Here is a 27,242-nt window from a genome sequence, read left to right on the forward strand (position 1 = left end):
GTGCATAGAGAGAGTGAGAGAGAGAGAGGAGAGAGGGACTATGATAATGTAGAGGTCTCTATTACCTTCCCAAGGATCATCACTGAATCATACGCATCTCTGAACAATCAAGTTGTCCTTTGCCATGCCCTGTCACTGGGCAGCAGGGAGAGAGCAAGGGCCTAAGGCTTGGTCTTGTCCACATATGCACTTCTGGACCCTTGGAAGATAGTTTAGATGGTTCCTTTTCCTGCTAGACCATACTAGAGAACCTCCCCCATCAAAGTCAACTAAGAATTCTTTATTTTGTTTAACCTCAGTTGATACTGTTAATAACCAGATGTCGTGTCTGTTTGTTTGTTTTTTGAGATAGGGTTTCTCTGTGTAGCCCTGGCTGTCCTGGCTTTGTAGTCCAGGCTGGCCTTGAACTAACAGTGATCTGTCTGCCTCTGCCTCCTGCATACTGGGATTACAGGCATGTGCCACCACAGAAAAGTCCAAACCCAGGACTTAGAAATCAGAAGGGCTATCCTGCCCATTCCTTATGACTGACGTCAGTGTCCAAACTGTGCAGGAAGCCCTTGACAATACGTGGATGGAAACCTGAGAACAGAAGGATGTCGTATATTGGACAGACAAATGCTTACGTGGGCCCTGAGGGCAGCACAGGGATCTGTGTATATCAGGGTATGCCTAGAGATCAACACCCATTGCAAGATACCCAGGCTATGCACTTCCTCCTGCTATGCCCAGCATTCCAGAGATAGCCCCAGGTCCACTTCAAAAAGGACTAGAATCCCTAAATTCTTCATTTGGAATTTTCAACGCTAGGATCTTCAATGGAATTGGGACTTTATCTAACACACACACACACACACACACACACACACACACACACACACACACACACCACCCGCAACACACACATAGCCTACTCCTCTGTCCACAGCACCTATGTATGGTATTGTCCTAGTGACTGGAAGACTCTCACATGGCAGCTTCTAAAGTTCTGTGGGCAAGTGTTATAGATATGGAGCAGAGCCTCCTCAGGCTCTCCAGTAAAGGAGCAGAGAAGGGCAGCAGCATGCTCCTTTGTCTTCCCTGGGCCAAATGCCAGACCCTTCCCTTTCATTCTCTGTGAAGTAGCCACACTTGGCTGCCCTATACATCTTCCAAGCCAAATTTTAAACAGGAATCATCTATCAAATTTGTATGCTAGATTAATGTAATTAGTACTTTTAAAACGTAGGTGGTCTAGTCATTGTCCTACAATGTACTCACACTGGAACATCTCTTTCAGAAGACCATTAATTCTTCTCTACCTTGAAATATTTTGGCCCAGTTGTATCCCCTTAACAGAGGTTTCCATAGAAACCTTCTGCATGTCTCACTCTACTTGAGCATCTTCTGTTGTCATTTTAGTGTTTTAGGCATTTGAGGCTAGTTGTAAGCTTCAAGTCAGCTTGGCCCACTGCACTACTTTTAACTGCACAAAATAAGTGTTTGCGGAAAGAGTAGCTAAGTTAGTGTACATAGGCATACCAGAAAAAGTAGTAAGTCTAATCAACATAGTGCCCTGTAAATTAGCCAAATTATTGTGCCAAATACAGAAAAGTAAATGTAGAAATATATCCTGCAGTACATCACTAAATATTCCAGTAATTCAATATGACCTTTGAATATACAAATGAGCTGCATTGCTCAATGTACCACTTTATTCCAATTTTAAGAAGTATTTAGAAGCTGGGCGTGGTTGCACACATGCCGTTAATCCCAGCACTTGAGGCAGAGGCAGACAGATAACTGTGAGTTTGAGACCAGCCTGGTCTACAAAGTGAGTCCAGGACAGCCAAGGCTACACAGAGAAACCTTGTCTCGGAAAAAACAAAAACAACAAACAAACAAACAAACAAAAAACTCCAAACTTCAGCCAGTTTACTCTGCTTATATTTTACACTCTTTATATGTGCATGATATTAAATATTTGCCTAAGCTAATCTAAAAATATATTTTCAGTAAGTATAAATAACTGAATCTGACTCTGCATTATGTCATATTTTAATTAGTAATTAGTTTGGCAACTGTCTTAGTTAAGGTTTCTTTTGCTGTGACAAAACACTATGACCAAAAAACTAGTTGGGGAGGAAAAGGCATATCATTGTTCATTGTTGAAGGAAGTCAGGGCAGGGAAGGAGCTGGAGGCAGGAGCTGGTGCAGAGGCCATGGAGGGGTGCTGCAAACTGGCTTGCTCCTCATGCCTTGCTCAGTCTGCCCTCATTTAGAACCTGGACCACCAGCCCCAGAACAGCCCCAGCCACAATGGGCTGGGTCCTCCCCCATCAATAACTAAGAAAATGCCTCACAGCTGAATCTTACAGGGGCATTTTCTCAACCAAGGTTCCTTCCATTCGGATAACTCCAGTTTGTGTGTCAGGTTGACATAAGGGCAGCCAAGACAGCAATCAGTTGACTATATCTTAGATTTGGAAGTAAATAATAACTTCAGTGGAGGCTAAAAGACAGTGTGTGTTTTATTGGAATGACCTTTATTGAAAGAAGAGAGTTGGTGTTTTGCTGTTGTTTGGGGGTTAGACTGTTGCTCAGGAAGGAGGTAAACAGACTATGGGTCTTCTTCCTAAGCACCAGTCACAACTTCACAACCAACATGATGTGCAGAGATGCCAACTTCTCACATCATCACTTCCATCTTCTTAGTTTCGATCACAATTATACTCTGATCTGTATTAAACCTTCCATTTATCAAGTTCCACGCTTTCTGAAATTAAATTTACTACATGAAACTAATAGTATTGATATAAAAATTCCCATAAATGAACGTAGAATCTGCTTTATTCCAATACGAACCTATTGGTAAACTTCTTTTTAAAGAATAACTTATGTAAACATTTTGATGCCGTTTCTTCTAGTTCAAAAAAAGTTTCGCACATCAAAGTTTTTCTTAGTACATGTTATGCCTCATTGTAAGTATAGGAAAGTATAAAGAAACAGGATAAACATCACTCCTCCTTTCACAACCCAACGCAGAAACAAGCACGGCTTTAAACAGTGGCTGCTCACACGAATGCTGAAAGCTCAGAGACTCCCTTGTGTCTCATGTCTTGCTAATAGAACCGAGTCTGTAAGTCTAATCAACTAAAATCACCTGTTTTCTCAGGCCGCCTCATTCTTCCTGCATTCCAGGAGTTTCAACAAGACATAGTCAACTTGGCAACCAACAGCTGAAAGAGGAAGATCACTGGCCCCAGTTCCTTTCTCTTATTCATGTACTCACTCAACAGATACCATTTACTGTGTGCATGGACCACAAACATGGCCTCTGCTTTCTTCAACATCGCGATCAGAATAGATTAAGCATGAACTCATAAACACACAAGTACACAGACTTGCAGATTTTGATTAGCGTGGAGAGAAAGAGATCAGATGTTTGGGGAAAATAAACAGCAGAGCGTTCAATTCAGGAGGCTTTGTGATGGATAGATGGGCAAGCCAGAGGGCCAAGATGTGAAAGCGAAGGCTCTGAAGCTGTGGACTTGAGTTGGCTAAGAACAGCCAGTAGGAAAACACTAGGCTGTAGCAGTAGGCCCACCTCTAACCAGCCTCTTAATCGCTAATAAAGATTTGGAATTTACTCCCTGTGTGCTGTTTTATTCTGCACACGGACTTTCAATTTATGTTATAAACAATTACACACTAACAAGTATTTTGTATTTTGTTTACTTTTACCGTGTAACTTTCAAAACGTGCACTGTCCAAAGATTATGAAATGAAGAGTTGCGTCCCACTTGACCTCCCAGCCAGTTTTCCTCTGAGTGCACACAAGCAAATCCGTCTATAGACCGCGCAATATTTTAAGTAGGGAAATGAGACCCTTGAGTGAGGTTCCATTTGAAGACCACAAGTGGCACAGTGAAGTAGCACACTCCCAGGTTCCGGGCTAGGGGGACCATAAAGTACACCTAGGCACTACTCTCACGATCGTTCCCACGCTGTGCTCAGAGCCGCGACCGCGCCCTCCAGCTTGCCCCTCCGGGCGCCGCCTGCGCTCCTGCATTCCCGTACTGGAGTTTGGCACCCGGCTCAGGTGTGCACGTCCTGTTGGCAAAGTGACCTGAGCGCACTCAGGCCAGGCGGGGGCGGGAACTCCAACGTTCTTCTGTAAGAGCTTCCCCAGTACTGGGGCGGGGCCAAGGGAGGCGGGGCCTAGGGTGGGGGCGGGGCCAGCGCTTAGGCCGCCCCTGCGCTGTGCAGAGCTGTTCCCCCAGCGCTTTGGTGAGGACCCAGGCCACCCACGGGGCGGGGAGCGCTCTTTGGTCTGCCCTCTGGACGCCTGGAAGGGTGAGCACGCTGGAGGCCGTGCAGCCCGGGGGCCCGGTAGACTGGCGAGCAGCGGGCTGCTAGATGGAGACGCGGGGGAGCGTCCGGCGGCGAGCTGTCCCAGCCAACTGAACTCTTTCCAAGTGTCCTACGGGTCGGCTACCCGCCGCGAGTGGGTGGCGAGCTCTCTAGGTGCCGGCGGGCTTTGGGCGCGGGAAGGACGCAGAGACCGGTTTCAGCCGACCGGCTGCAGCTCGGATCTTTACCCACGGTCGCGCAGCGTGGCGGGCGGTGCTGTGCCCGAGAAAGGGCGGGTAAGTGTGGCTCTGCCTAGTTCCGCGCGACGCCCGTGTGACTGCCGGGCTGAAAGCCGGCTTGGCTCTTAGAGGAGACCAGTTGTCCCGAGGCAAAGTTTCTTCCTCCTAGGCAACCTGAGCAGCTCTCCTCTTCTCGGGGCCGGCCCAAAGGCCCCGCTATGGACGGCGAAAGCGAGGTGGATTTTTCCAGCAACGGCGTTACCCCTTTGTGGCGGAGACGGTCCACCCCTCCGCTCCAGCTGCTCGGCCGGAGCAAGCCGCGGCCACAGTCCTACCAGAGCCCCAGCGGGCTGCTAATCACCGACTTTCCGGTGGAGGAATTGGCTGCTCTGCCTCCTCCGCAGACTCCGGCCCGCGTGCCCGCCGGCCCGGATGGCAGAACCGTGTCCAGGAGCCCCCAGCTTCTATGCGCGCATCGGAGGCCAGTAACCAATAGTCGCACGGTGTCCCCGGACTACAGAGCTGCTTCTCCTCGACTCCGACGGCCCAAGTCACCCCTGGTTTCTCAAGCGGCGTCGGGCAGCTCCCTCAAGTCCCCTGCTAATGGCACTGTGTCTTCGCCTCCTGAGCTTTTGTCGCGGGTCTCGCGGACTCCAGACACTCCTGCCTCTTGCGACCCCGAGGAGGACCTTACCAGGGTGAATGCCAGTAAGCTACCGTCGCCCATTGCCAATGGCCTTGCCACTAAAATCAACTCACTTGGCTCAGCATCTCAAACTGGTCAACCGGCTAGGGACTTGGAGCCTCGCCCCTCTAGACTCTCTCCTACTCCCCAGCCCAGGTCTTCCGAACAAAAACTGCCGCTCCAAAGGCTGCCCTCCCAAGGCAATGAGCTCCCAAACCCTTCCGTGGTTTTGAGTACCAACAGCCCTGCGGCCCTCAAAATGGGAAAGCAGCAGATTATCCCGAAAAGCCTCGCCTCGGAAATTAGGCTGAGTAAATCCAACAGCCAGAATGCAGAGCCCCACAAGAGGCTTCTCAAAGTGCGCAGCATGGTGGAGGGACTGGCAGCACCCCTGGGCCATGAAGGAGAGGAAGGGGAAGTCGACAACGATGTGGACAGCCCGGGGTCCCTTCGGCGAGGCTTGAGGTCCACCTCTTACCGAAGGGCAGTGGTCAGCGGCTTTGATTTTGACAGCCCCACCAGCTCAAAAAAAAAGAACAGAATGTCCCAGCCTGTTCTGAAGGCGGTAATGGAAGACAAGGAAAAGTTCTCTAGCCTGGGAAGGATCAAGGTAGGACTGGGCAGGCGCACACGCCATTCATTACATCCAAAGTATTGGGGACAAGTTTTGAATGATGATGGCACATTTGATAATATCAGCTACCCAAATCACAGAACAGTTTGTTTTAGTCCCTATGCCCCATGTTTGTGTTTTATTACTATTAACCTTTGAGTGTAAACTAAGAGCTTAGGATTTGAGTGAGGGTGTGAGGTATTGTATCCTGATAGCAGCTGCACTTACTAAATATTTTTCACCATGCCCTAAAGATAAAGGGACAACCAGAGTAGGATGTTTTGGAGTATGTGCCACCTTCTTAGGAACAAGACACAGCTAAGCAATAGGGCAAAGATTGCCTTTGGCAGTCACATTTATTTATTTTTCTTGATTAATCAGACAACTGGAACCAATCTATATAAATGTGGCGTATGTAATACAGAAGCAAGCCTGCTTTCCTTTAGAAACACAGTCTTAAAGAAAAGGCATTACATTTTATGTACAACCCCTCCCCCACACCTCAGCTGTCCAGGGTAGCAAAGTTCAGTTAAACAGTGAGCGTGAATCTCACAGTGAAATGAACGGACTGCTGGTCACCTGAGGATTCTTACTCTAGTTTAACGGGATGTGGGGACACTGTACATTTTATTTTAGTGAATCTCCATGGGGGGTTCTCCGCCTTGTGCTTTTGGAAATCTGAGGAATACAACAGCAACAACCACAAAGGGATGTAACTTACAATAGCTGTATTTTCCACTTGGCTCACTCATACGAAGTTTGCTTTTCTCTCTCCCCCACCCCAATCCCCCTTTGTCATCTCTTAGAAAAAAATGCTGAAAGGACAAGGAACATTTGATGGGGAAGGTAAGCATTTAAATTTCCAGATTTTCATTGCAGCTTCAATATGGTATGTCAATTATAAGTCGAAACCTTTGGCAGTAACAAAAACACTTGAGATGGAAAAACACAAATGCCCAACTTTGTCTTGGATTATACAGTAAAAAGCTGTGTTCACTAAGCTAAATGTTTTTATGCATAGGGGCATTTTTATAAGCTGGTAATTTATTAAGTTTACATGTTGGGAGCTTTCATTCTTCTTTTGTCTGACTCCACCCTGACCTGCCCCAAAACATGGGAGTCAGAGCCAGCTCTGGCTCCTTAGTCAGGGATGGTGAAACCAACACTTGGATCTTATGTGCTATTTCCTTAGGCCACATTTTTCTTTCTTAATACTCTTTTCACCATATTTCCATATTTGATTTTCATTTCTGACTTCCTGTTTGCCTACTAAGCTTCACCTTTGGGGAAACGCAGCTTTTCTGGTGTGAAAAAAAAAAACCCACAATTTTAAGACTCTAACCTGTATATTATTTGTTGTTAAGGATTTCAAAACCAAAGCGGCCTCTGCCAGGTGTTCACATGCTAATCAGATTAGTGGACTCTGTAAACAGAAGTGTCAAGTGGCCAACTGGAGGGACATGAAGGCAGGAGCCCCAGCTGCAGCCTGGCTCCTGGGGACAGGGAGTATACCTACTTTCTGTCATGCTTTGAAATGCTGAGAGCAACCATCCTTTAGTGAATGATGAAAGAAAGTATGCCTTTCCACAAGAAAAGCTAATGGAAAACTATGCAGATTTTAAATCCATAATTCAGGGGATTGTAAAATAGTTCCTGCAGAACCACAATTGAGTAATGTATCAAGTCACTGTACTAATTGTAGAAAACCCAGATATGGGATTTTGACTAGTTGGGATAAATTCATCTCCTTGATTTTATAAGTGGAGGAGAGTTTTAGTAATGCGTAACAGCCCCCGACCTGCCCCCAGTGATACCCACAGCAAAACAAGCTGAGGGACTTAGGGCTGCACTTCAGGTCTTTTGCTGTTTCCTGAGCCATCTTATGAATGTGAAGTCAACAACCCTTCCATTCACATTTCCGTCAGAGCAGTGGTTCTCAACTTTCCTCATGCTGTGACCCCTAAATACAGTTCCTCATGTTGTGGTGACAAACAGTTCCTCATGTTGTGGTGACCCCCCCCCCCAACTGTGAAATTGTTTTTGTTGGTATTTCATAACTGTAATTTTGCTACTGTTATGGATTGTCATGTAAATATCTGATAGGCAGGATATCTGGTAAAGGATCCTCCACCCCTGAAGGGCTTGCGACCCACAGGTTGAGAACCTCTGCTTCAGAGGCTGCTTTTTCCTTAGAATTTGAGTTTCTTTCTGTTTGTGCCTTAAAGGGTTGAACATTTCTAGTGTTTTAGGGTCAGAACAAGCAGTTGTGTGATCTCTCCAAGCAAGAGCTGTTTCTCAGTATCTTCTCTGTTCTTATACGTGATGGCGTAGCCACCCATTTTTTACACATATGTAAGTGAAGAGTGCAAGATTCGTAACAGTTAGTGGTGTGCAAGAGTGCACCTCTGGAAGCAGTGTTATCCGGCTGTGAGAACTGGTCCCAGGTTCTTGATGTTTCTAATCATCACTTGAGTGACAGGGATGCAAGAAGTGTGCGTCAGCTAGCCCTGTCGCATGTGTGAAATGAGAGCTACCTCACGCAGCCCATTCTTCGTGAGGATGACTGAGAAAGTATTAATGATGTTATGCAGATGCTCCGTAACCAAGTTTCACTTACTTATGTTCATATGTAGAACAATCACAGAATAGGAAAGACTTGTGTATACACTAATGCTACTGTAGATATCTGTGATTCCTGAGAGAAAAACAAACAAATGAAGAAACAAGCAGATGTGGGAAGGCCCAAGTCCTTTCCCAAACTCAGAATCTTCTGCATTACTCCTGAATCTCTTCTGATGTTCCTATCTTCTGCTTTCTGTCTGTGCAGTTGGAAGGTTTTGAAAGCTTATCTTATTTCTCTCTACTTGCACATCCCGTCTGTCACCAGTCGACTCTAAGTGGCACAGCTCAGGTCTCTCTTCCTGTTTATTGATTGATTACTCCACTGGCATCCTAATTAGTTCCCTGGGTAGCCTGTGTTTGCCAAGCCCATTGAAACAAATCTGTTTCTGGCAAGTTCCCTTGCATTCAGGGTAAAATACAATCACTAAAATGTGAAAGAAATTGAATCCTTTGGAACTTGGAATAAAATCTAATATTTTAACATGGGTTATTTAGATTTGGCCTGTGTGGCTCATCTCTGTTTGACCACTGCACATACTGCCCTACATCTGAGCCATTCGTTAGTGCTTCGAAGGGTTATATTTCCTCTTGCTCCAGAGTTTGTCCATCTGCCTTTTCCTTGAGCTCTGCTGCTTCTCTACATCCAGAGCTCGAATTTTCGTCATTGGTGCCTCTCTGACCCCCCAAGCTGTATCATAACGCTGGCAGTCCTGTGAGAGAGTTTGTACATACATAACTTCTCTTTTGTCAGTGTATATTTATGTAAGATCATGTGACCTGAACCCTTCAATAACTTGTAATCCCAGTTGGAGTGAAAATCAGGGTCCTCTTAGGAGCACAACAAGATCTGCCCTGTCCTCACTCTCACCTCTAATCTTGGATGATTTGGGGCCCCGTCTTGGTATTCCTGCCACATTGGCCTTGCTGCATCTTGTTCTTACACATTAGGTAGACTCCTGCCCCAAGGCATGTGTACTTGTGGGTCACTCTCATGAAATATTCTTTCCTGGGATGGAAGATGTCTCAGCCAAGAAAGTGCTTGGAGTACAAGTATGGGGACCTGAATATCCAAACCTCCATAAAGTCAGATGTGGTAGAGCACAGCAAGTGATCCTGTGGTGAGCTGGGTGTATGCAACTGTGAACAAGAGTCTGTCTCAAGCAAGGTGGAAAGCAAAGAGTGACATCAGAAGTGGTCTTCTGACTTCTCAGGCATACTGTTATATGTCTGTCTGTCTGTCTGTCTGTCTGTCTGTCTCTCTCTCTCTCTCTCTCTCTTTCTCTCTCTCTCTCTCTCACACACACACACACACACACACACACACACACACACACACACGTCTCTTTCCCTAGCTCTATAGATGGCTCGCCTTCTTACCTCTTATGTCTGGCCGCCTTCATTCTATGAGGCCTTCCTAAAGCACTCTACTTAAAATAAACTTTCTTTCTTCCCAGAATTTCCTGCCCCTTTCCATCGTGTGTTTTTCTCCATGACAACATAGCCAAGTTGGAAATACTATGAAAGTTGATTGTTTATTTCAGTTTTCTTTCATTTTCATGTCAGCTTCTTCATGAGCACTGAGACTTCTTATCTTTTTGTCCATTGTATTCCTAGTTGCTTAGCAGTTGCTGGCATCTAGTGGACTTTCCCAAATGTCAGTAGGATGAAGAAATGCATGAGTATAAAATTCACTTCTTTTTTAGTAACTTTTTGGTTCATGAGGGGATGAGAAGTATCTTTCCCCTTTATTATTAGAAAATAAGATATAATAGATGTAATGCTTGCTAAAATGGGTAAGTGAATGGACAGTGACAGACACTGAAGGAAACTTAACACATGGATTTAATTTAGCCTAAATCACAGTGGGTTGAGGCTGAGCATCTTTCATGAATAGTGGACAGAGACATTGAATCTTTGCTTCAATTGGAATGTCATATATTCTTTGGTGACAAAATATATTTTGTCTTTTTTTTTTTCTCCAGCTACTAATTAAGCCAGCACCAAACATTGTATGAATGTAGACTTTTGTTTAGAGCTAGTAGCATAGCTATTAGGGGAAATTAAGTGACCCATTTGACTTGTTTTCTTGAAGAAAATGCGGTCTTGTATCAAAACTACAAAGAAAAGGCCCTTGACAACGACTCTGATGAGGATCCAGAGCCCAAAGAACCGAAGCCAGAGGAGAAAATCGTGATCCACCATAAGCCGCTGCGGTCCACGTGGAGCCAGCTCTCTGCGGTGAGTGTTTACATTCCACTTTCCTATCTGTGGGAGGAAAAGGCCCATTTGTGGAAATCGTGCATGAATGTGGCCTTTATTTATTTATTTATTTTTCCACCAATGATCCTGTAATTCTAAGAAAAAAGACTCGGGTTGTAAAACGTTTCTGGAAACTCTGCAGATGCTAATAAGAGCTTGGAGCTTGATGCTTCTGAGCAGGAAAAGCAGGTCTGATAAAAGGGCATGACATGCCTTGCGACTGACGTACTGTGGACTCAGCTCTCACTCAGCATCTTCCTTTTCCTTTTTAATACAATGTGCCTGAAGTGATAATATATCCCAAAGGATTTCATACTTGGTTACATATATGTGGATGTGTAGATGCATATGAATGTGTTACTTGGGTATATTTGTATATTTGTGTGCTTATATACAACCGGGAGTCAATTACAGTTATGCCTTGTACAATTTTATTTTATATAACCATATTGATATTTTCCTGAAGTTAGTTAAGGAATATCCCTACTCTGTACATCTTCTGCATATGTGAATCTAATGCTTTTGTAAAAACATGTAATTTCGCCTTTCTGGGTCACACATAGTAGGTTTTCAGCCATGGTCAGTTTTCTTCCAGGCTTATAAAATGCCATGTGTTGCTTGCTTTTCTGGATGGAGTTTGGGCATAGCATGTCTGACTGTCAGCTATGTTAGTTGGTTGAGAGGAGTTCCCATGGTTAGGCATGAATGGTAAAAAATACCACTTCAAAACAAGCTAGTTCAGTTCTCAGAGTCTTAGGCACTACCAAGCAGAGGCAGCTCCCTCTTCCGCCATGCTGAGTGCTTTGCCATGATTCTCTTGGGGTTTGGAAAGCCACCAGCATAGGAAACACTTGCATATGTTGGTGCTATACACTCAGCATCATGGAAATGCTATGCTAAAGGTAAGGGGACAAATCTGGCTCAGACTCTTTCTCTCCTTGTCTAACCTGTATGTAATTTCAAAGTCTAGAATCAAGTCCCTTTTCCTACCTCTCTCTCCCATATCCTAATAGATATATTTTTTTTCAGACAGGGTATCACTATGTAACTCTGGCTGACCTGGGATTTGTTATGTAAACTAGGCTTGTTCAATCCACCTGCCTCCACCTCTTCAGTGCTGGGATTAAAGGCATGTGCCACCACACCTGGCTGGCTGCATATCTCCGGCTTATTCTGTAACCAATCTATTTCTTTTTGGCATTTCCAAGCTGTGTTTTCCTATGAAGTTTTGCCTGAAGTTACCATGCTAATAGCAGCAGGGCAATCAGTGTGAAAGGGTGATGCTGAGGGATGCTGAGGCGTGAGTGTGATAGGAAGGAAACAGTGAGGGCTCCAGTCGGCCAGGCTTTTGTAAATGGAACAACTGCTTCTTAGCTCATTGTCGCCAGGTCGTCTGATAAAGAAATCTAGACTTTGATGAGTATTACCTGGACTTAAGTTTTAGAGCAATGCTCTAGGAAGCCAGCAAAATATCTCTGTGTCAGTCTCAGCCTCTCCACTAACAGTGAGGGCCTTCCATAACATTCTTTGGAGTTCTGGTTTTTGTATGGGGCCAGATGGTAAAATGTGTTCAGAAAGGTGGTATATTAGTACTCTAGTATTATGGTCTGATGATAGATATCTATCAAATCAGATACCTGGAAAATGTGGCTACAAATGACTGTCATTTGAAATGACCTTGTTTTGAATTCTCCCTTGGTGAAGGCAGCTATACTTATTGTAAGCCTAAGTCTTGGAGTTGGCTTTGAACTCTCAGCAGAAATATGGACTTCTGTGTCACTTACAATTGGATCCAGCTTAGCTTCAGGAGGCGGCCATGTTCGTGACCTCCTGGCATCTGGCTTTCAGTGAGACGAACACACACAGATGCAGTTAAACAGTACTGTCTATCCTTCAGTACAGTTTTACATATGAACATGTGTGTTTAACCTTGTTAGGAGAAAATGTGTTGGTACACCTTTAACTTTAGAGTGCATTATCTCAGCTCCAAGTGCTCACACATGTGTTCATCATATGGCTTAGCTGCCTCATGATCAGCCACCTATATAGCTATGAATCTGCATTTTCTTTGCATCTTTAATATTTCCTTTTCACTCACATTTAACTTTAACATATTATAAAGTGGTATTAACATGAGAAAAGTTAAAAAAAAACCCATAAGCAGACATTCAGAAAGGTAATAGATCTCCATGTGCCCACCCACCGTACCCACCAGCTATACAGAATCCAGGTTAATATAATTTCACACACACACACACACACACACACACACACACACACACACACACACACACAAGACAGACCCGTCCAACAACCCCTGCTCTCCTGCAATCTCTTCTTGCCTCTCCAGAGAATCACTATTCTGAGGGTCTTTGCCTTTTCCATATGGTTTTCCTTTTTCTAAAATACTTTGAAAGATATAGTCTCAGTGTTCCTCCTCAGCTTGTCCTGTCTTAGTCTTCTGCATGCTGTGATGACAAGTGCCTACCACCGTGCTTACCCAAGATGGGAGTTCTGCCTGGCACAAAGATGAAAGCACCTTTGGTGTTTAGTAGAGCTGATCGTTTAATACCAAAAAGGAGCTTCTAGGACCTATCTGTTAATAGACCTAAAAGTTGCAGTCGGGACCATAAGTAAGAGGAGGCTTTGTAAGTTACACTGTCAGGATAAGGATGTGCTCCCTCATCTGCCCTCGTGGCCTGATGCTTTCTTAGAGTGCACAGGCAGTGTTGAAGGTACTTCTCAGAAGACTTCTGTCATCGAGACTAGTGTTGGTATCATCTTGCCATGCTTAACTTTTAGCGGGTTAAGTTAGTGGAGTAACCTTTGCGTGGGTACCACTTTTACCCAAAATCTTCCTAGAGTGTGGCCTTGATCCCTGAAAGAGAGGAAGGCAAGCAGTTTTCTAGCCACCATTTGGTCTCGGTTTGGCATACCTTTAACTTTTTACTTAAAAGGGTTCTGTGTGAGCATATGTGCCTTGGCCACTGGTGAGTGTTTATTTTCTAAAAATCTCTTATCTTTGTTGCAAACACCTGTGAGCCTTCCAGTATGATGCAATTTCCTTATCTGTTGACTGTAAGAAGCATGCCGTGTGCCAGAGTCTCTTTTGATGTGCAGCAATTTGCAGTAATTTATGCCTGTTATATAAGCTCTTTAAAGCCTTCACCCTGTAGTATAATTTATCTGAGTGTTTTTATTCATATGACTCCTTTGATTTCATTGGCTAACGCCAGGTAGGGAAGTGCTCAGCGGCACAGGTGGCAGGCGGTCCTCATTTACACGGTCAGGAGAGTGAAATCTGTCACTGTGGTGCTATGATCATTTAAGGAAGAGAGGCTTTAATTGGTCGTGCTCCCCCCACCCCCACCCCCATCCCCCACCCCGTGGAATGAGCATTTAGATTGCAGAGACTTAAGTGAACTGGTGCTATATGCATTCATTGGTGGTGTCTCAGCCCTCCGAGTTGTCCGAAGTGGGAGTGTTGTGTTGTCCATCAGAATGCAGCCACATTCCTTCATCTCCTAGGCCAGGCCAGGCTAGGTCCTTGTTCACTTGAATGTTGACATATCAGTTCCTCCCTTTAGGGATTTTAGTACCCAGGATTTAGTTGTTTAAATGTGGAGGGGGGTTTGCGGTTTGGGGCTTGTGAGGTTGTTGTGACCTCAAGAAATGATTATCTGGGACTGTGCCCAGAATCAGGCAACCTGTTGCATGCAGGTGAATGGCTCAGTGACTCACTGACATCGACGGCAATCTGAATCAGATCCAGCAGTTCTTGAGTCTCTGGGAAAAGCTGTGGGTTTAAAGGAAAATACTGGTTGCGTTAGTCAGGGGTGGAACACTGGGTACTTGTTACGCTGAGCGCCAGGTGCACTGCTGGTTGAGTGCTGGCTGGAAGGTGAGCTCTGGTTTCCTTCGAAGTCTTGTCACTAGGATGACAGGACTGTCCCATTCTTCTGCATGGGCTTTTGCTTTTATCTCTAGCCCTCTTCCCCAGGCACATGCTGGGGACGTTTAAGATGTGACTTGTGAAACCAGTGTTTATTCAGTCACCTTCAGTGACAGCACCAACGAAACACTTGCCAGCCGCGCCCTGACCCCATGGCAGACAGGGTGTGTTTGTATAATTTCTGTTACCTTGAAATGCGAGGTACCTTTGAGAAGGGTGTTCAGGCTCCAGAGGCAGGAGCTGGAACATGCTGGCATATTTTCCACACCTAATATAGTCATCCTCTCCTGGGCTCTTCTAACATTTGCTGGCGTACGGCTTTATCAGTCACCAGCCATCAGTTCAGACGTTTCTTCTGTGTTCTTCCGGAGTCCAGACTCTCTGCTCAGGGATTGGTTTTCAATATTTTTGTCAGAGCACCTCAGCTGTATGTTTTGTGTCTGATGGTGTGATGTGGCATGCAGAATTAGGGCTCCTATTCTCTGCTGCTTGGAATGTGTGTGTACCCTTTGGGAACTTGCAGAAATGAGAAAGGGAAACTGAGATGTTCACAAGAATATTTTTGTTGGGTTAATGATAAGGCATATCTTTTGAGTTTTAGCAGTACAATCTGATGGGACTTATTCGTTTAGGATTTAGACCATATATATTGCAGAAGATACTGTTTTTGCTTAAAACCGGCAATCAACAAATGTAAAAGACACAAGTGTCATTCCTTTTTGCAGAAATGCTTAATACATTTAAAAGCCAAAGAAAACTTCCATTTGGATCTTTAATTTTATTACTTGCCCACACTTGTTGCTTAAAATAGTAACTTCTGCAGTCCAGTAACTTTTCATTAAGAGTTTTGTAAGATAGCAATCTCATAAAGCTTCTTTTTACCTTAGATGGTAGTTAATGCTCTTTACTGTATCTTTTAATCTTCTTCTTCTTCTTCTTTCTTTTCTTCTTCTTCTTTTTCTTCTTCTTCTTCTTTTTCTTCTTCTTCTTTTTCTTTCTCTTTTTTCTTCTTCTTCTTCTTCTTCTTCTTCTTCTTCTTCTTCGTCTTCTTCTTCTCTTCTCTTTTCTTCTTCTTCTTCTCTTCTTCTTCTTCTTCTTCTTCTTCTTCTTCTTCTTCTTCTTCTTCTTCTTCTTCTTCTTCTTCTTCTTCTTCTTCTTCTTCTTCTTCCTCTTCCTCTTCTTCCTCTTCCTCCTTCTCCTCCTTCTTTCTGATTTTTTTGAAGCAGGGTTTTTCTGTGTAGCCCTGGCTGTCCTGGAACTCACTCCGTAGACCACACTGGCCTGGAACTCACAGAATTCCCACTGTCTGTGCCTCCAAAATGCTGGGATTAAAAGTATGCACTACCACTGCCTGGCTTTCAGCTTAATTTTTGTTCTCTCCTCCCCTACCTCCCCAGACAGGGTTTCTCTTTGTAGCCTTGGCTGTCCTGGACTCGCTTTGTAGAACAGGCTGGCATGGAACTCTCAGAGATCGGCCTGCCTCTGCCTCCCGAGTGCTGGGATTAAAGGTGCGCACCCCTACTGCCTGGCTTTCAGCTTAATTTTCTATTACACTTGTTTATCTAGTGTGCATGCTCATGGGGCTATTCCCATACATGCTATGGTGCTCTGGAGGTCAGAGTGCAATATTTGGGAGTTGGTTCTCCCAGGCACCAAGATCCATAATCTCCTGAACTCTCACCTGTCCTCGTTTATGTTTAAAATATAGAAAATAGTCATCCCTCACTTTGGATAATTTTATCCCTTGTAGGTATGTACTAGTCTTGAGTGCTGCAGCACATGTTCGTTTTGGACAGTAGGACTTCTAGATATAGTCTTGGCGTACCATTGTAATTTTATCGAAGCATTCTCTTAGCATTTTTGAAAATTAACTTCAACTTACATTAGCAATATGTGGCGTGGTCCCCATGCAGAAGACAATCCAAATGTTCAAATATAACTACAGCTTTTTTCAATCTTACCTAATTCCAGTTTTCTTTCCTTTTCCACAGATAGGTTTTTCTATGTTTGATAACACTTAAAAAAATCTACATACATATTTAAGAAAAAAGGCTATATGTACTCACATAAATGTTAGTTTATAGCATTTGCCTTTTCTGAATTGTGTGTTTTAGGAACATTAGATGTCTAAACATGGTTGACATGGCTGTAATTGTTACATATTTTCTGTTGTGATTTCAGTTTGTATTTCTTGATGGCTAAGGATGTGGAGTGTACTTTACTATGTTTATTGACCCTTTGTTCTGCATCCTTTGAGAACTTTCTGGTCATTGTATTAGCTCACTTATTGAATGGGTTGCTGGATTTTATCTTGATAATTAGATTTTGTATTGTATTATTTGTTTGTTTTTAGTTCTTTATCTACTCTAGACAGTAGTCTATCAGATGTATTGCTAACAAAGATTTTCTCCCATTTTATAATCTGTCACTTCACTCTGCTGTTTCCTTTAATGTACAGAGCATTTTTGATTTTGTGAAATTTCATTTGTCAATTTTTATAATTATCTTAAAGCTGTTGGAGTTCTTTGCAGAAAGTCCGTGTCTACGCCAGTATTGCTTTCCTCTAACGGTTTCAGCTCCAGGCTGTAGATTAATGTCTTTGATCCATTTTGAGTTGACTCATTTGAGCTGTACAGGATGAGAGACTGAGATCTAGTTTCAGTCGTCAGCATGTCTCCTCAGCACCATGGCCTCAGAGTCTTCATCAAAAGTCAGGTGGCTGTAGTTGCATAGGTTGATTTCTGGGTCTTCCCATTCTGTCACACTCTATTCCACTCACTCCACTGTGTCTTTTTATGTCAGTGCCATACTGTTTTGTTACTATAGCTTTGTAATATAATTTGAAGTCAGGACTTGAGATATCGCCAGCTTTTTTTTTTTTTAACTCAAAATTGCTTGCCTGTGGCATCTTCTGTGCTTCCATGTGAACTTTTTTGTTTTGTTTTTTTGTTGTTTTTGTCGATTTCTGTGAAGAATGCCATTGGAATTTTGATGAGAATTGCATTGACTCTGTATATTGCTTTTGGTAGTATACCAGTTTTCTTTAAATTTGCTATGTATACTTAGGTTTTTTTTTTTTTCAGTTTCAATTTGAGGATTTGTTTGTTTTGTGGTTGTTGTTGCTTGTAGTCTGCAAATGCTAGGAGTGTTTTTACTGTACCTCTTTATATATTGTGTAACATTTATATATTGTTCGCTATGTCCTTTAAAGGTTTTTCTTGTGCCAGAAAGGTGGCTCAGTTGGCAAAGGCACTTGCTTGTCAACATGCATTTGATCCCTGGAACCTTCAAGGTGGAAAGAGAGTATTGACTCCACACATGCCCCATGACACAAGCACTGGTGACATCATGCTCGTGCACATGTATATGTGTGCACACACACACACACACACACACACACACACACACACACACACACGCAAATGTAATAAAACACGTGAAGTTTTACTTTGGGACAGGAGGTGGAATACTTGCTAAAAATGAATGAGGCTCTTAGTTCAGTGTCTGTGGTCAAGACAAATATTTTTGTTTTAATCTAGCTTGCAGTCACATTGAACATTTTGTTCCATCTTGTGAACAAATGCACAGAGCTAGAGAAAAAAATTATTCTGTTTGGAGGTGATTTGCTATGGTCTGAGGTGGTAGATATGCCAATATTTACAGTATGGGTTCTTCTGAAGGAACAATAGGATGTGGAAAGGTAGAACATGTGTGTGTGTTTGCATATGCACTGTGCCCCTTAGGAGAGTAGAGACTAGACCACAGTGTCCCAAGGAAGTTGAAGGAGATGAGCATGGGTTAAATTTGGAAGAGGACAGGAGATGCTTCTGTCTAAAACCAGCTCCTGGGAGCCAGGTAAAGAGGATATTATTTAACTGAGTTAAAAACAAACAAACAAACAAGCAAATCCAACACCCACACAAACAGTGGGAGAGACTGACAGGCGACAGCTTCATTTCTCACACCTTTATCAAGGGCCCTTTCCCTTCAAGTCCCTGTGATGAGCAGTGACATAGAGCAAGACTACCTTGTTTTCATGTCTTTGCTAATACCATGAAGCAGACCCCAAATGTCAAGCATTCTCATAAAGTAATGTGAAATTCCCACTCTGGTCAAGCTATGTGGGCAATTGGTCTCATGCTGTCATGCACCTGGGAAATGTGCTCAGTGCAGAGCAGTTATTCTGTCCACTGAAGAGATTCAAAGAACATCCCAGTTGGCTAGGCAATGTTGACAATGAGGATGGAGGGGAATCTGAGGCAGAGAAAATACATTTGCATGAGTGGTTGAGTGGCTCTGGGAAAGTGGAGTTGAGGTGTGGATAGCACAGCTGAGGCTTCAGGGTCCTCTTAGTTAGTTCCTCCTACTCTTTGATCTCCTAATATAGGACTTCTCTAGGCTCAGTCTTTGACCATCTACAATCTACTCACCTGCACTTACTTGGTAGTCTTATCAGATTCATGACTTTTAATATATATATATATATATATATATATATATATATATACTATTTGCTGATGAGTTCTTACTATGAAATCAAATTAAAAAATATACCAAGTGTGGCTTGTAGGGAGGTGGGTGGGACACATGGGAGAGCAATAGCAGCCTCTTTGGAAAACGTAGTCTTAGTTTAAAAAGCAACAAACAAACAAACAAAATGCTGGTTCCTTTGAGGAGCACGAAATCTCTGCAAAGAAAGGGTGGCACAGTGCAGAGCACTACAATGTGGGTTTCATTTGTTAGAGTTTTAATTTGCCCTCCTGACTTTAAAGTGTCTCCTTGTGCCTTCTGCAGCTCTCAGGTGACACACTGTTTCTTAGAGGAGAGCAAACTGATAGTTGGTCTCCATGCTGCTTGGAGAGTATTGTTAGTCAGCAGAATTGACTGTTAATCTCTACATGTGAGATTAGTCCTCAATATTTTCTTATAAAGATTTTCTAGATTTACCCAGAATATTTATATGGTCTGCAGATGATCAGTCTGTACTCTGCCTTTGAGTTATTCGGGCATTTGTTATCTGCAAGCCTATTATTTGAGAAGACTCGGAGAAGACTCGGAGTACGAAGTCAGCAAATAGCTGCAGGAGAGGGAAGTAAAAAGAGAATTGCCAGTGAAAGAGAATTGTAGATTATTTCTCCCTTTGATGCAAGAAATAAATTCTGCTACCTGGTCAAGCTGCAGTGACTTCAAAACAGAGCAGTTTCTACTTTGGATGGCCAGAGACCCCACTTTGGAAGTGCTGTTCTAAGGTGTATGGTTGTCTGTTTACCGAGCCTTAGAGAGGCCTATAGAGATAGACACACATGGGCCCTGTCTCAATGGGAGCAACAGTTTGGTAGCTGGTTGTCAAGAAAGCTTGGGACCCTCCGTGTATTATCAAAATAGTGATTCATTTACATGTAGCTGAACTGCTGACCAGAGGAGCACTGATGTGCCAGAAAATTGTACTTGGTCATTTGACAGTGTATGGAGCCCCGTCAGAGAGTATCATAAAAACAGAGGCAGCTTTGACTCTGTTAAATATGTCTGCTTCTCTGCTGCTTTAGACTCTTAAGATGGCCTGGAACAGAGCCCCCAGACAGTGGGCAGATGTTCCCAGTCACTGGAAAAGAGGCCCGGCATTTGCCTCTAGTGCTCTGCCAATGAAATGACTTAGGTTCTGCCTGCTGGCTCCTTTCTATTCCCATAAGTTGGCTCCTTTCCAATTGTCAGCACGCTCCCCTCCCCTTCACAGCTCCTACACACTTCGAGTTCCTGTGATCCTATAACTTGGACTTGAGCTTGCCTAACATGGCCTACTCTTGTGCTCCTTGCAGCTTCCAGGTGTAGCTTAGCAGTTTGGTTCCTTGAGGAAAAGGGTTATGTAGGCTAAGTTACTTTCTCTTACTCTATAAGTCACTTAAACATATTGTTTTTGACAGGTACCTGACTAGCTCAATTCCAGCCAACTTTGGCCTCTGGGATGTGTTATGAAATAAAATATGACTGGTAAACACTTTAAATAGTGCTTGGTCATTTTCTCTCTTCCCGCCGCTCTCCTCTCTCCTTATGCTGGATAGTTTTATGTCAACTTGACACAAACTAGAGGGAAAGAAGGGAACCTCAATTGAGAAAAATGCCTCTACAACATCCAGCTGTGGGCGTTTTCTATGAGAAAGCAGGCTGAGCAAGCCATACGCCACAGAGCAAGCTAGTAAGCAGCCCTCTTCCATGGCCTCTGTCTCAGGTTCCTGCCCTGTTTGAGTTCCTTCCTGACTTTCTTCAGTGATAAACTGAGGGTCATCTTGCCTATTCAAGGGAGAGCGATTGTATTCGTTTTCCTGGCAAAGTTGCATTATTTTTGCTTTCCTCCCTCCCTTCTTTCTTGCTGTCTCCTCCTGCTGTTTCCGGATGATTGCTAGCCGGGCAAGATCAGCCTTGACCTGCTGTGTCTTCCCAGCCAGATGCATCTTCATGTAGCACTCTTTTGCTTTCTGTGTCTCTATTTCTTCTCGTTCTCTCCTTGAGAGCTTCTTTGGCCCATCCAGATCCAGTTGTGTGACCTTGTTGGTTGTCTGTGCCACCTGGTTGGCGTTCTCAATGTCAACGAGCCCTTCTACACCTTTTCACTTACACTGGTAGTCATCATCTTCATCTTCACTCTCATCGGAATCTAGAGACTTCTTCTCCTTTTGAGGGTCATCTGAAGCGCCATCTCCACCTTCTTCTTGTTCATCTTCTTCATTGGCCTTCTGCTTCTCAGCCGGCAGCTGGGCATCGATCACAATGTCAAAGTGTAAGTCAGGTAACACCCGGCCCCACAGCTTGCTTTTGGTCATAGTATTTTATTGCAGCAATAGAAACTCTAATTACTGTGACACTCCTCTCTCCTCTCTTCTCCCCTTCCTCCCTGCCTCCGTGTGTGTGTGTGTGTGTGTGTGTGTGTGTGTGTGTGTGTGTGATTCCCAAAAGCTGTACTTGTATACTAACTGTTCTTATAGGGGTCCATAGGAATATCATTGCAACTATGGCCAGTATGAACGTAGTATAATAAACTAACTAACTCTCTCTCTCTCTCTCTCTCTCTCTCTCTCTGTGTGTGTGTGTGTGTGTGCATGTACAAGTAATAAACTCACAACATCCACTGAAAAGTTGCAATATCTGAGGAGAATGCTACTATCTCATGACAAGGTATATTTGTATGATGCTGCACTGGAGTGGATGGGACAGGTAAAGTGATCTTGAAACCAGCCGGAACTCTAGGGACTGAGAGAACAGTTTAGAAGATGATCAATATAAAATGCCTAAGCAAATGTTTTCAGAAGAATATAGAAAAAAAGGTGAACTTGGGTGACACAGAAATCATACACAGGAGAATGGATTAGGTGAGTTTTGTTCATAGGTTGTCAACAGTTCAAACAGGATAGAGAAGCAGAAAGGTAGGAATAAAGCCAATAGTTGTATAAAGTATGTCAGTGAAGTTTGGGACATAGGAAAGAAGAAGAAGGAATGAAACATTTGGTGCCTGTTCCTTACGTCATTGTACAGTGAGCTACTTCACACTTAAGGAAATCATTGTATGCTTTACACACCTAATAGAAAACCTAATAGAAAGCATCAGGTTTTATGCCACCCAGTTTTCCCCCTGAAATCTATTTTGTTTAAGCTAAATTTATTGCAAACCCAAGAAAGTAACCTCAGTGTCGGTATTCTGAGTAACTCATTGTTTTGCATTCTGCCAATCCTATCTCCTTGCCACTTTACAAGAAGAATAAACACAAATAAAATAGCAGCTAAGATTCTGGCACCACCTTTACAAGCAGGTGTCCTTTCTTCTGTTAAGAAAGGCATGTGACCCCACCTTCCTCAGCCCCTCCTGGCTCAGGCCTTCGCTGTGTGTCATGTCATCATTCTCAGGAGTGCTGACTTCAGTCTGATCACCCTCCTATCTCTGGTACTCGAAGCTCCATCTGTCGTCACTCATTTTCAACACAGCCTCATAAGCCTTGCTGGGTTTGGACCTGATTCAAATCTTCTTCTTGCCTTCCTTTATCTTAGTGTCTTCATTTCTTCTAGCTGCTAGTGGCCACTTCGCTTTTCTCTAGCTTCTCCTGCACAAGGAAGTACTGTTACCATTGTCATCTGTGGACAGTTCTGTTTGGATGCACTATGTTGTTTTCTTTCTCTTTTTGGAATGCGGATCTTAAAATTTTAGTTTCTGTTATTGAAAATGATCGTTTCATTTAAAAGCCAAGGGGTATTTATTATAGGAAAGTCAAGAATTACTAATAGACAAAAGGAAAAATCGGGAAAATTGGAATCTCTTCTCATCCAATCACTGTTGACAGCTAGGTTCGTAACTTCTCTGGTGTTTAAGAAAAGCTGTGTATATAGATGGGTTACAGAAATTGCTCAGTGTTTAAGAGCACATACTGCTCTTCCCCCCACCCCCACCCCACCCCCCACCCCAGACAGGGTTTCTCTATCGTAGCCCTGACTGTCCTGGACTTACTTTGGAAACCAGGCTGGCCTCAAACTCACAGAGATCCGGCCACTGCCTCCCAAGTGCTGGGATTAAAGGCGTGCGCCACCATGCCGTGCTGCACATACTGCTCTTGTAGAAGGTTGAAATTCTGTTCCTAGCACCCACATTGAGTGTCTTAACAACTATTTGTGACTTCTAGCTCTAGAGATATGAAACCCTCTTCTGGCTTCCATGAGCACCGGCACTTATGTGCATATGCCCTTACAAATACTACATGTACTTAAAAGTCAAAGAAATCTTTAAGAGATTTTTAAAAATATGTACTATATGTATATAGATATTTTCTTTAAGCTCAATAATATAGAAGTAGCTTTGCCACTTGTCGTTTTTCCATTAACAATGTCTGCGTCAGTGAACATGCAGTTGGATAATTCCTGGGTTTTCTTTCTCATTTACCATTGTCCTAAATGGCTTCTGCTACTATCATGCTTCCTTCTATATCTTCTTAAAGCCCATATACTACTTTATTAAGTAAGTGGAAATTTAGTTCTTTAACTAAGTTTTTATTGTTTGCCATTAGTTTCTAATTTCTAATTTAATGTTTAAATAAATTATTGTTCATTTAAGTTTTAAATAATTAAAAGATATTTATTTTAAAAATCTTGTGTGTATGAGTGTTTTACCTACATGTATTCATGTGTACCATATACATGCCTGGTGCCTGCGGGGAGTTAGGAGAGGGCTTTGGGTCTCCAAGAATTGGAGTTTCAGATGGTCGTGAACCACTGCATAGGTACTGGGAGCTGAACCTAGCCCTTTTGCAAAAGCAATAAGTACTCCAGGCTTAGGAGCCCTTTCTTCAGCCCCTAAAATAGTTTCTTATTACAGAAGCAATACAAAAACACTCTCTTGTCAGCAAAGTTGACGTACAAGTGAGACTGGAAGCTGCTTTGTCTTCCCTCCCAGCCCCAACCACTCGACTGCTTATGGCTATTCCTCTTCTGTTCCTCATGATTTTATTAAATAATCCACTTTTTGAAATTACTCCTTTTTTGTGTCAAACAGCATTATATAATTTCCCTTCTATACTGTTACATCCTTTCTACTTTGGTGTCTGTAGCTTCCATATGTTAGCTAACCTCATATTCTTTTCTAACTACTGATGTGTACATAAGAAGCAAATCTCACTTTTATTGGGGGGCAAGGAAATGAATAAACTTGGGCTCGAACTCAGAAGCACAAGGGAGGAGGTAGGTTAGAGAGCACAATAAGCAAAGGAGAGGAATTTGTTTTAAGGGGAGACGTGTTGGGACTAATAAACAAATTCAGTTAGGAGGCTCTGCTGACAGCTCAGCCCCTGAGGCAGCTGACTCTGGGAGTCCGATGACTTGTGGTTTCTGGGGTGTCAAATGGGAGGACCCGGGCAGGAGTAGCTGCCAATAATGACTGCAACCTCAGTACAGAAATTTGAGGGGCCCAGGAGACAAGTCAGTTGGTGCCAAACACGGGACCTGAGTTAGAGCCTACTTAAAGCTGGGACGGTGGCATGTACTTTAATTGCAGCACTGCGGAGGCTAATGGAGGATGCTGCTTGTGGAGGGCTATAGTGAGCCTATCCTAACCCATAAGCTTCAAGCCAATGAGGGACTGTCTTCAAAAACAAGGTAGTTATGTCCCGAGGAACAGCTAAGTTTGCCCTTGGGCCTCTACGCATTCTCTCATGAACACGTGCCCACAAATTACACACGCACATGCACATGCACAGGCACAGGCACACGCATACATGTATGCATGCATGCACACAGATAAACAAGTTTTAGAAATCCCCGTGCTGCAGTGGCTGAGAGCTCAGCCTGTGGGATGACGGGCGGGCAGGGAAGCTTAAATTGGAAAGGCAAACTTTCCTATGTCTAGTTTTTAACTTGTAAAACTAGGGATAGCAATATTTACCTTGAAGGGTTTAAGATGAATGAGTAGAACTGTCCCTGGCGCCTAATAAACATTTGATATATTGGTAATAACCAAGAACTCTGAATCAGGAGTTGGCTAGACATAGCTAGTGAGCGCTGGCTGCAAAGGCAGGAAAGCATGTTCATCTCCTACACCGTATAAGCGCAGCAGTTAATTCACGTGCATTTAGCTACCCATCTGCTTGTATTTTCAGCCTCAGATCTGTATTGGAATAATTAAGCGTGCTTGGGACTCTTGGCCCTGGGTATGACTGAAAAAGCCTCAATCCTCAACCTGTGTTTCCTGACTTTCTGTCATTGTAGAGGATCTGATAACCTGTCTGCTTGACAATGCGTGCTTGCCATTGAGGGACAAGAACTTTGGTGCAGATGTGAGGCTCTCTCCCTCTCTCCCTTCTTCCCTCTTTTTTTTTTTTTTTTTTTTTTTTTTTTTTTTTGTCTTCTTCCCTTGATTCCAAATAGCACCCTCTCTATTTATTCACTGTCTACCACAAGAGTGATACACCCTTCATCCTGACCTTTAATGTTTGGTCTTAGGTATGCAGGTCTCTGATACTTTGAGATACTCTGATACCTTATCTAATTTGATGTTTCAGTAGATGAAGTGGAACTGGGAAGAGCCTACGGAGTGTCTAAATAGAGGGCACTCTTTCTGGACTCTACCACCTGCATCTTTGCCACAAATTGATGCTGTTGCCATATTTTCTTTGCATGGCAATTAACTCTGGCTCATTTTTACTTGGGGGTGACTTCAGTTGTGGTAGACTGAAAGGATTCAGGAATGACTGTGCCCTATAGTATAGTTGTTTCCTTTGCAGCCCCATTATTATACCTAGACTGTTGAAAAGGGAGCTTATGAATAGAGAATGGCTCGTGGAGATGACTAGCCATATCATTTTTAGCAATAGAGTAAAATCCGGCGAGTTTAAAGGGCTTTAGCTCCACAGGCATCTAGTATAAAGTGCTTTGTGAAAACGAGTGTGATTTTTAGATTATAAATATGTAATATGGTTTTTACCAGCTTACATTTCTGAGTCTTCCTAACTGGCCAGTTTAAATGGATCCCCCTAGTCTGTTTCCCTGTGTAATGGAGAAATAGAAGGAGCACAGATACCCATTTTATGCAGAAAGAGCCTTACATCACAAAGGGGCAAAGACATGGCTTTGTTTGTACCACAGAAAAAGTTGGTCTAATGAGCCAAGTACTGGCGCTCTTGATCTTGGCTCTACACACAGAGGGCCATAGAGAGATTCCATGTTAAGGGACTTTGGCCTAGAGAACTTGCCTGATAATCCTGACAAGGAGCATAGAATACTGAATAAGGCCTCTGGATTTCCTGCCAGCTCTCTGCAATGTGAAGGTGCTCAGGGTCACTGTACTGACTACAGAAGTGAAATGGATGGGGCGCCTGTCTGTTCTTCCCCACGACAGTAGTCTGCAAATCTTAGGCATGCAGAGTGCCATCTTCCAGGCTGTTAGTCCAAAATACCACAATCTAGATGGATTATAAAAACAAGAGCTTATTCCTGATAGTGCCGAAGGCTGAGACCTTCAGTTCAAGGCAGATTTGGTATCGGGTGAAGGGCTGATTTCTGAGTTCCTTCTTGCTGCACATTTACATGGTGTCAGGGGTAAGGGGTCTCCCTTTGGCTTGTTTTTAAAGGCACTAATTCCAGTCCTGAGGGTCCCACCTACATGATGCTATTAACTCCTGGGAGATTCCACCAGCTGGCATCATCAGCTTGGAGGACAGGATTTCAGCAAGTGAATTTGAGAGGGAGACCCCAGTAGCACTGAGACTAAAAAAAAAAAAAAAAAAAAAAAAAGGAAATTGGCATTAAGTAACACCTGGATGTTTGCTTTGATTATTTACTCTTTTAAAGATTTGGCAAACTGTTTGAGGATGGAACTAGACAATTTCATAGAAAGGAAATGCTCTTTAAAAGTTAGCAATTTTTAAAAAAAATTTTTTAAATTAATTTATTCTTGTTACCTCTCAATGGTTATCCCATCCCTTGTATCCTCCCATTCTTCCCTCCCTCCCATTTTCCCATTATTCCCCTCCCCTATGACTGTTCCTGAGGGGGATAGACTCAAATGGTATA

At 43.4% G+C, this 27,242-nt stretch overlaps 1 protein-coding gene and 1 pseudogene across 1 annotated transcript in view; one reads left to right on the forward strand and one right to left on the reverse strand.

The window, feature by feature from the left end:
* The first annotated feature begins 4,561 nt into the window (after window positions 1-4,561).
* Arhgef26 (Rho guanine nucleotide exchange factor 26) overlaps window positions 4,562-27,242 on the forward strand; it is a 112,991-nt gene continuing 90,310 nt past the window's right edge. The window contains exons 1-3 of the mRNA XM_051157239.1: window positions 4,562-5,866; window positions 6,676-6,715; window positions 10,584-10,729. Of these exons, the coding sequence (XP_051013196.1) occupies window positions 4,790-5,866; window positions 6,676-6,715; window positions 10,584-10,729 (1,263 nt within the window). The 5' untranslated portion in view covers window positions 4,562-4,789. The remainder of the gene's footprint in view (window positions 5,867-6,675; window positions 6,716-10,583; window positions 10,730-27,242) is intronic.
* LOC127199588 (28 kDa heat- and acid-stable phosphoprotein-like) lies at window positions 20,991-21,520 on the reverse strand (annotated as a pseudogene).

This window comes from Acomys russatus, chromosome 15 (genome assembly GCF_903995435.1).
Source record: "Acomys russatus chromosome 15, mAcoRus1.1, whole genome shotgun sequence".
Lineage (NCBI taxonomy): Eukaryota > Metazoa > Chordata > Mammalia > Rodentia > Muridae > Acomys > Acomys russatus.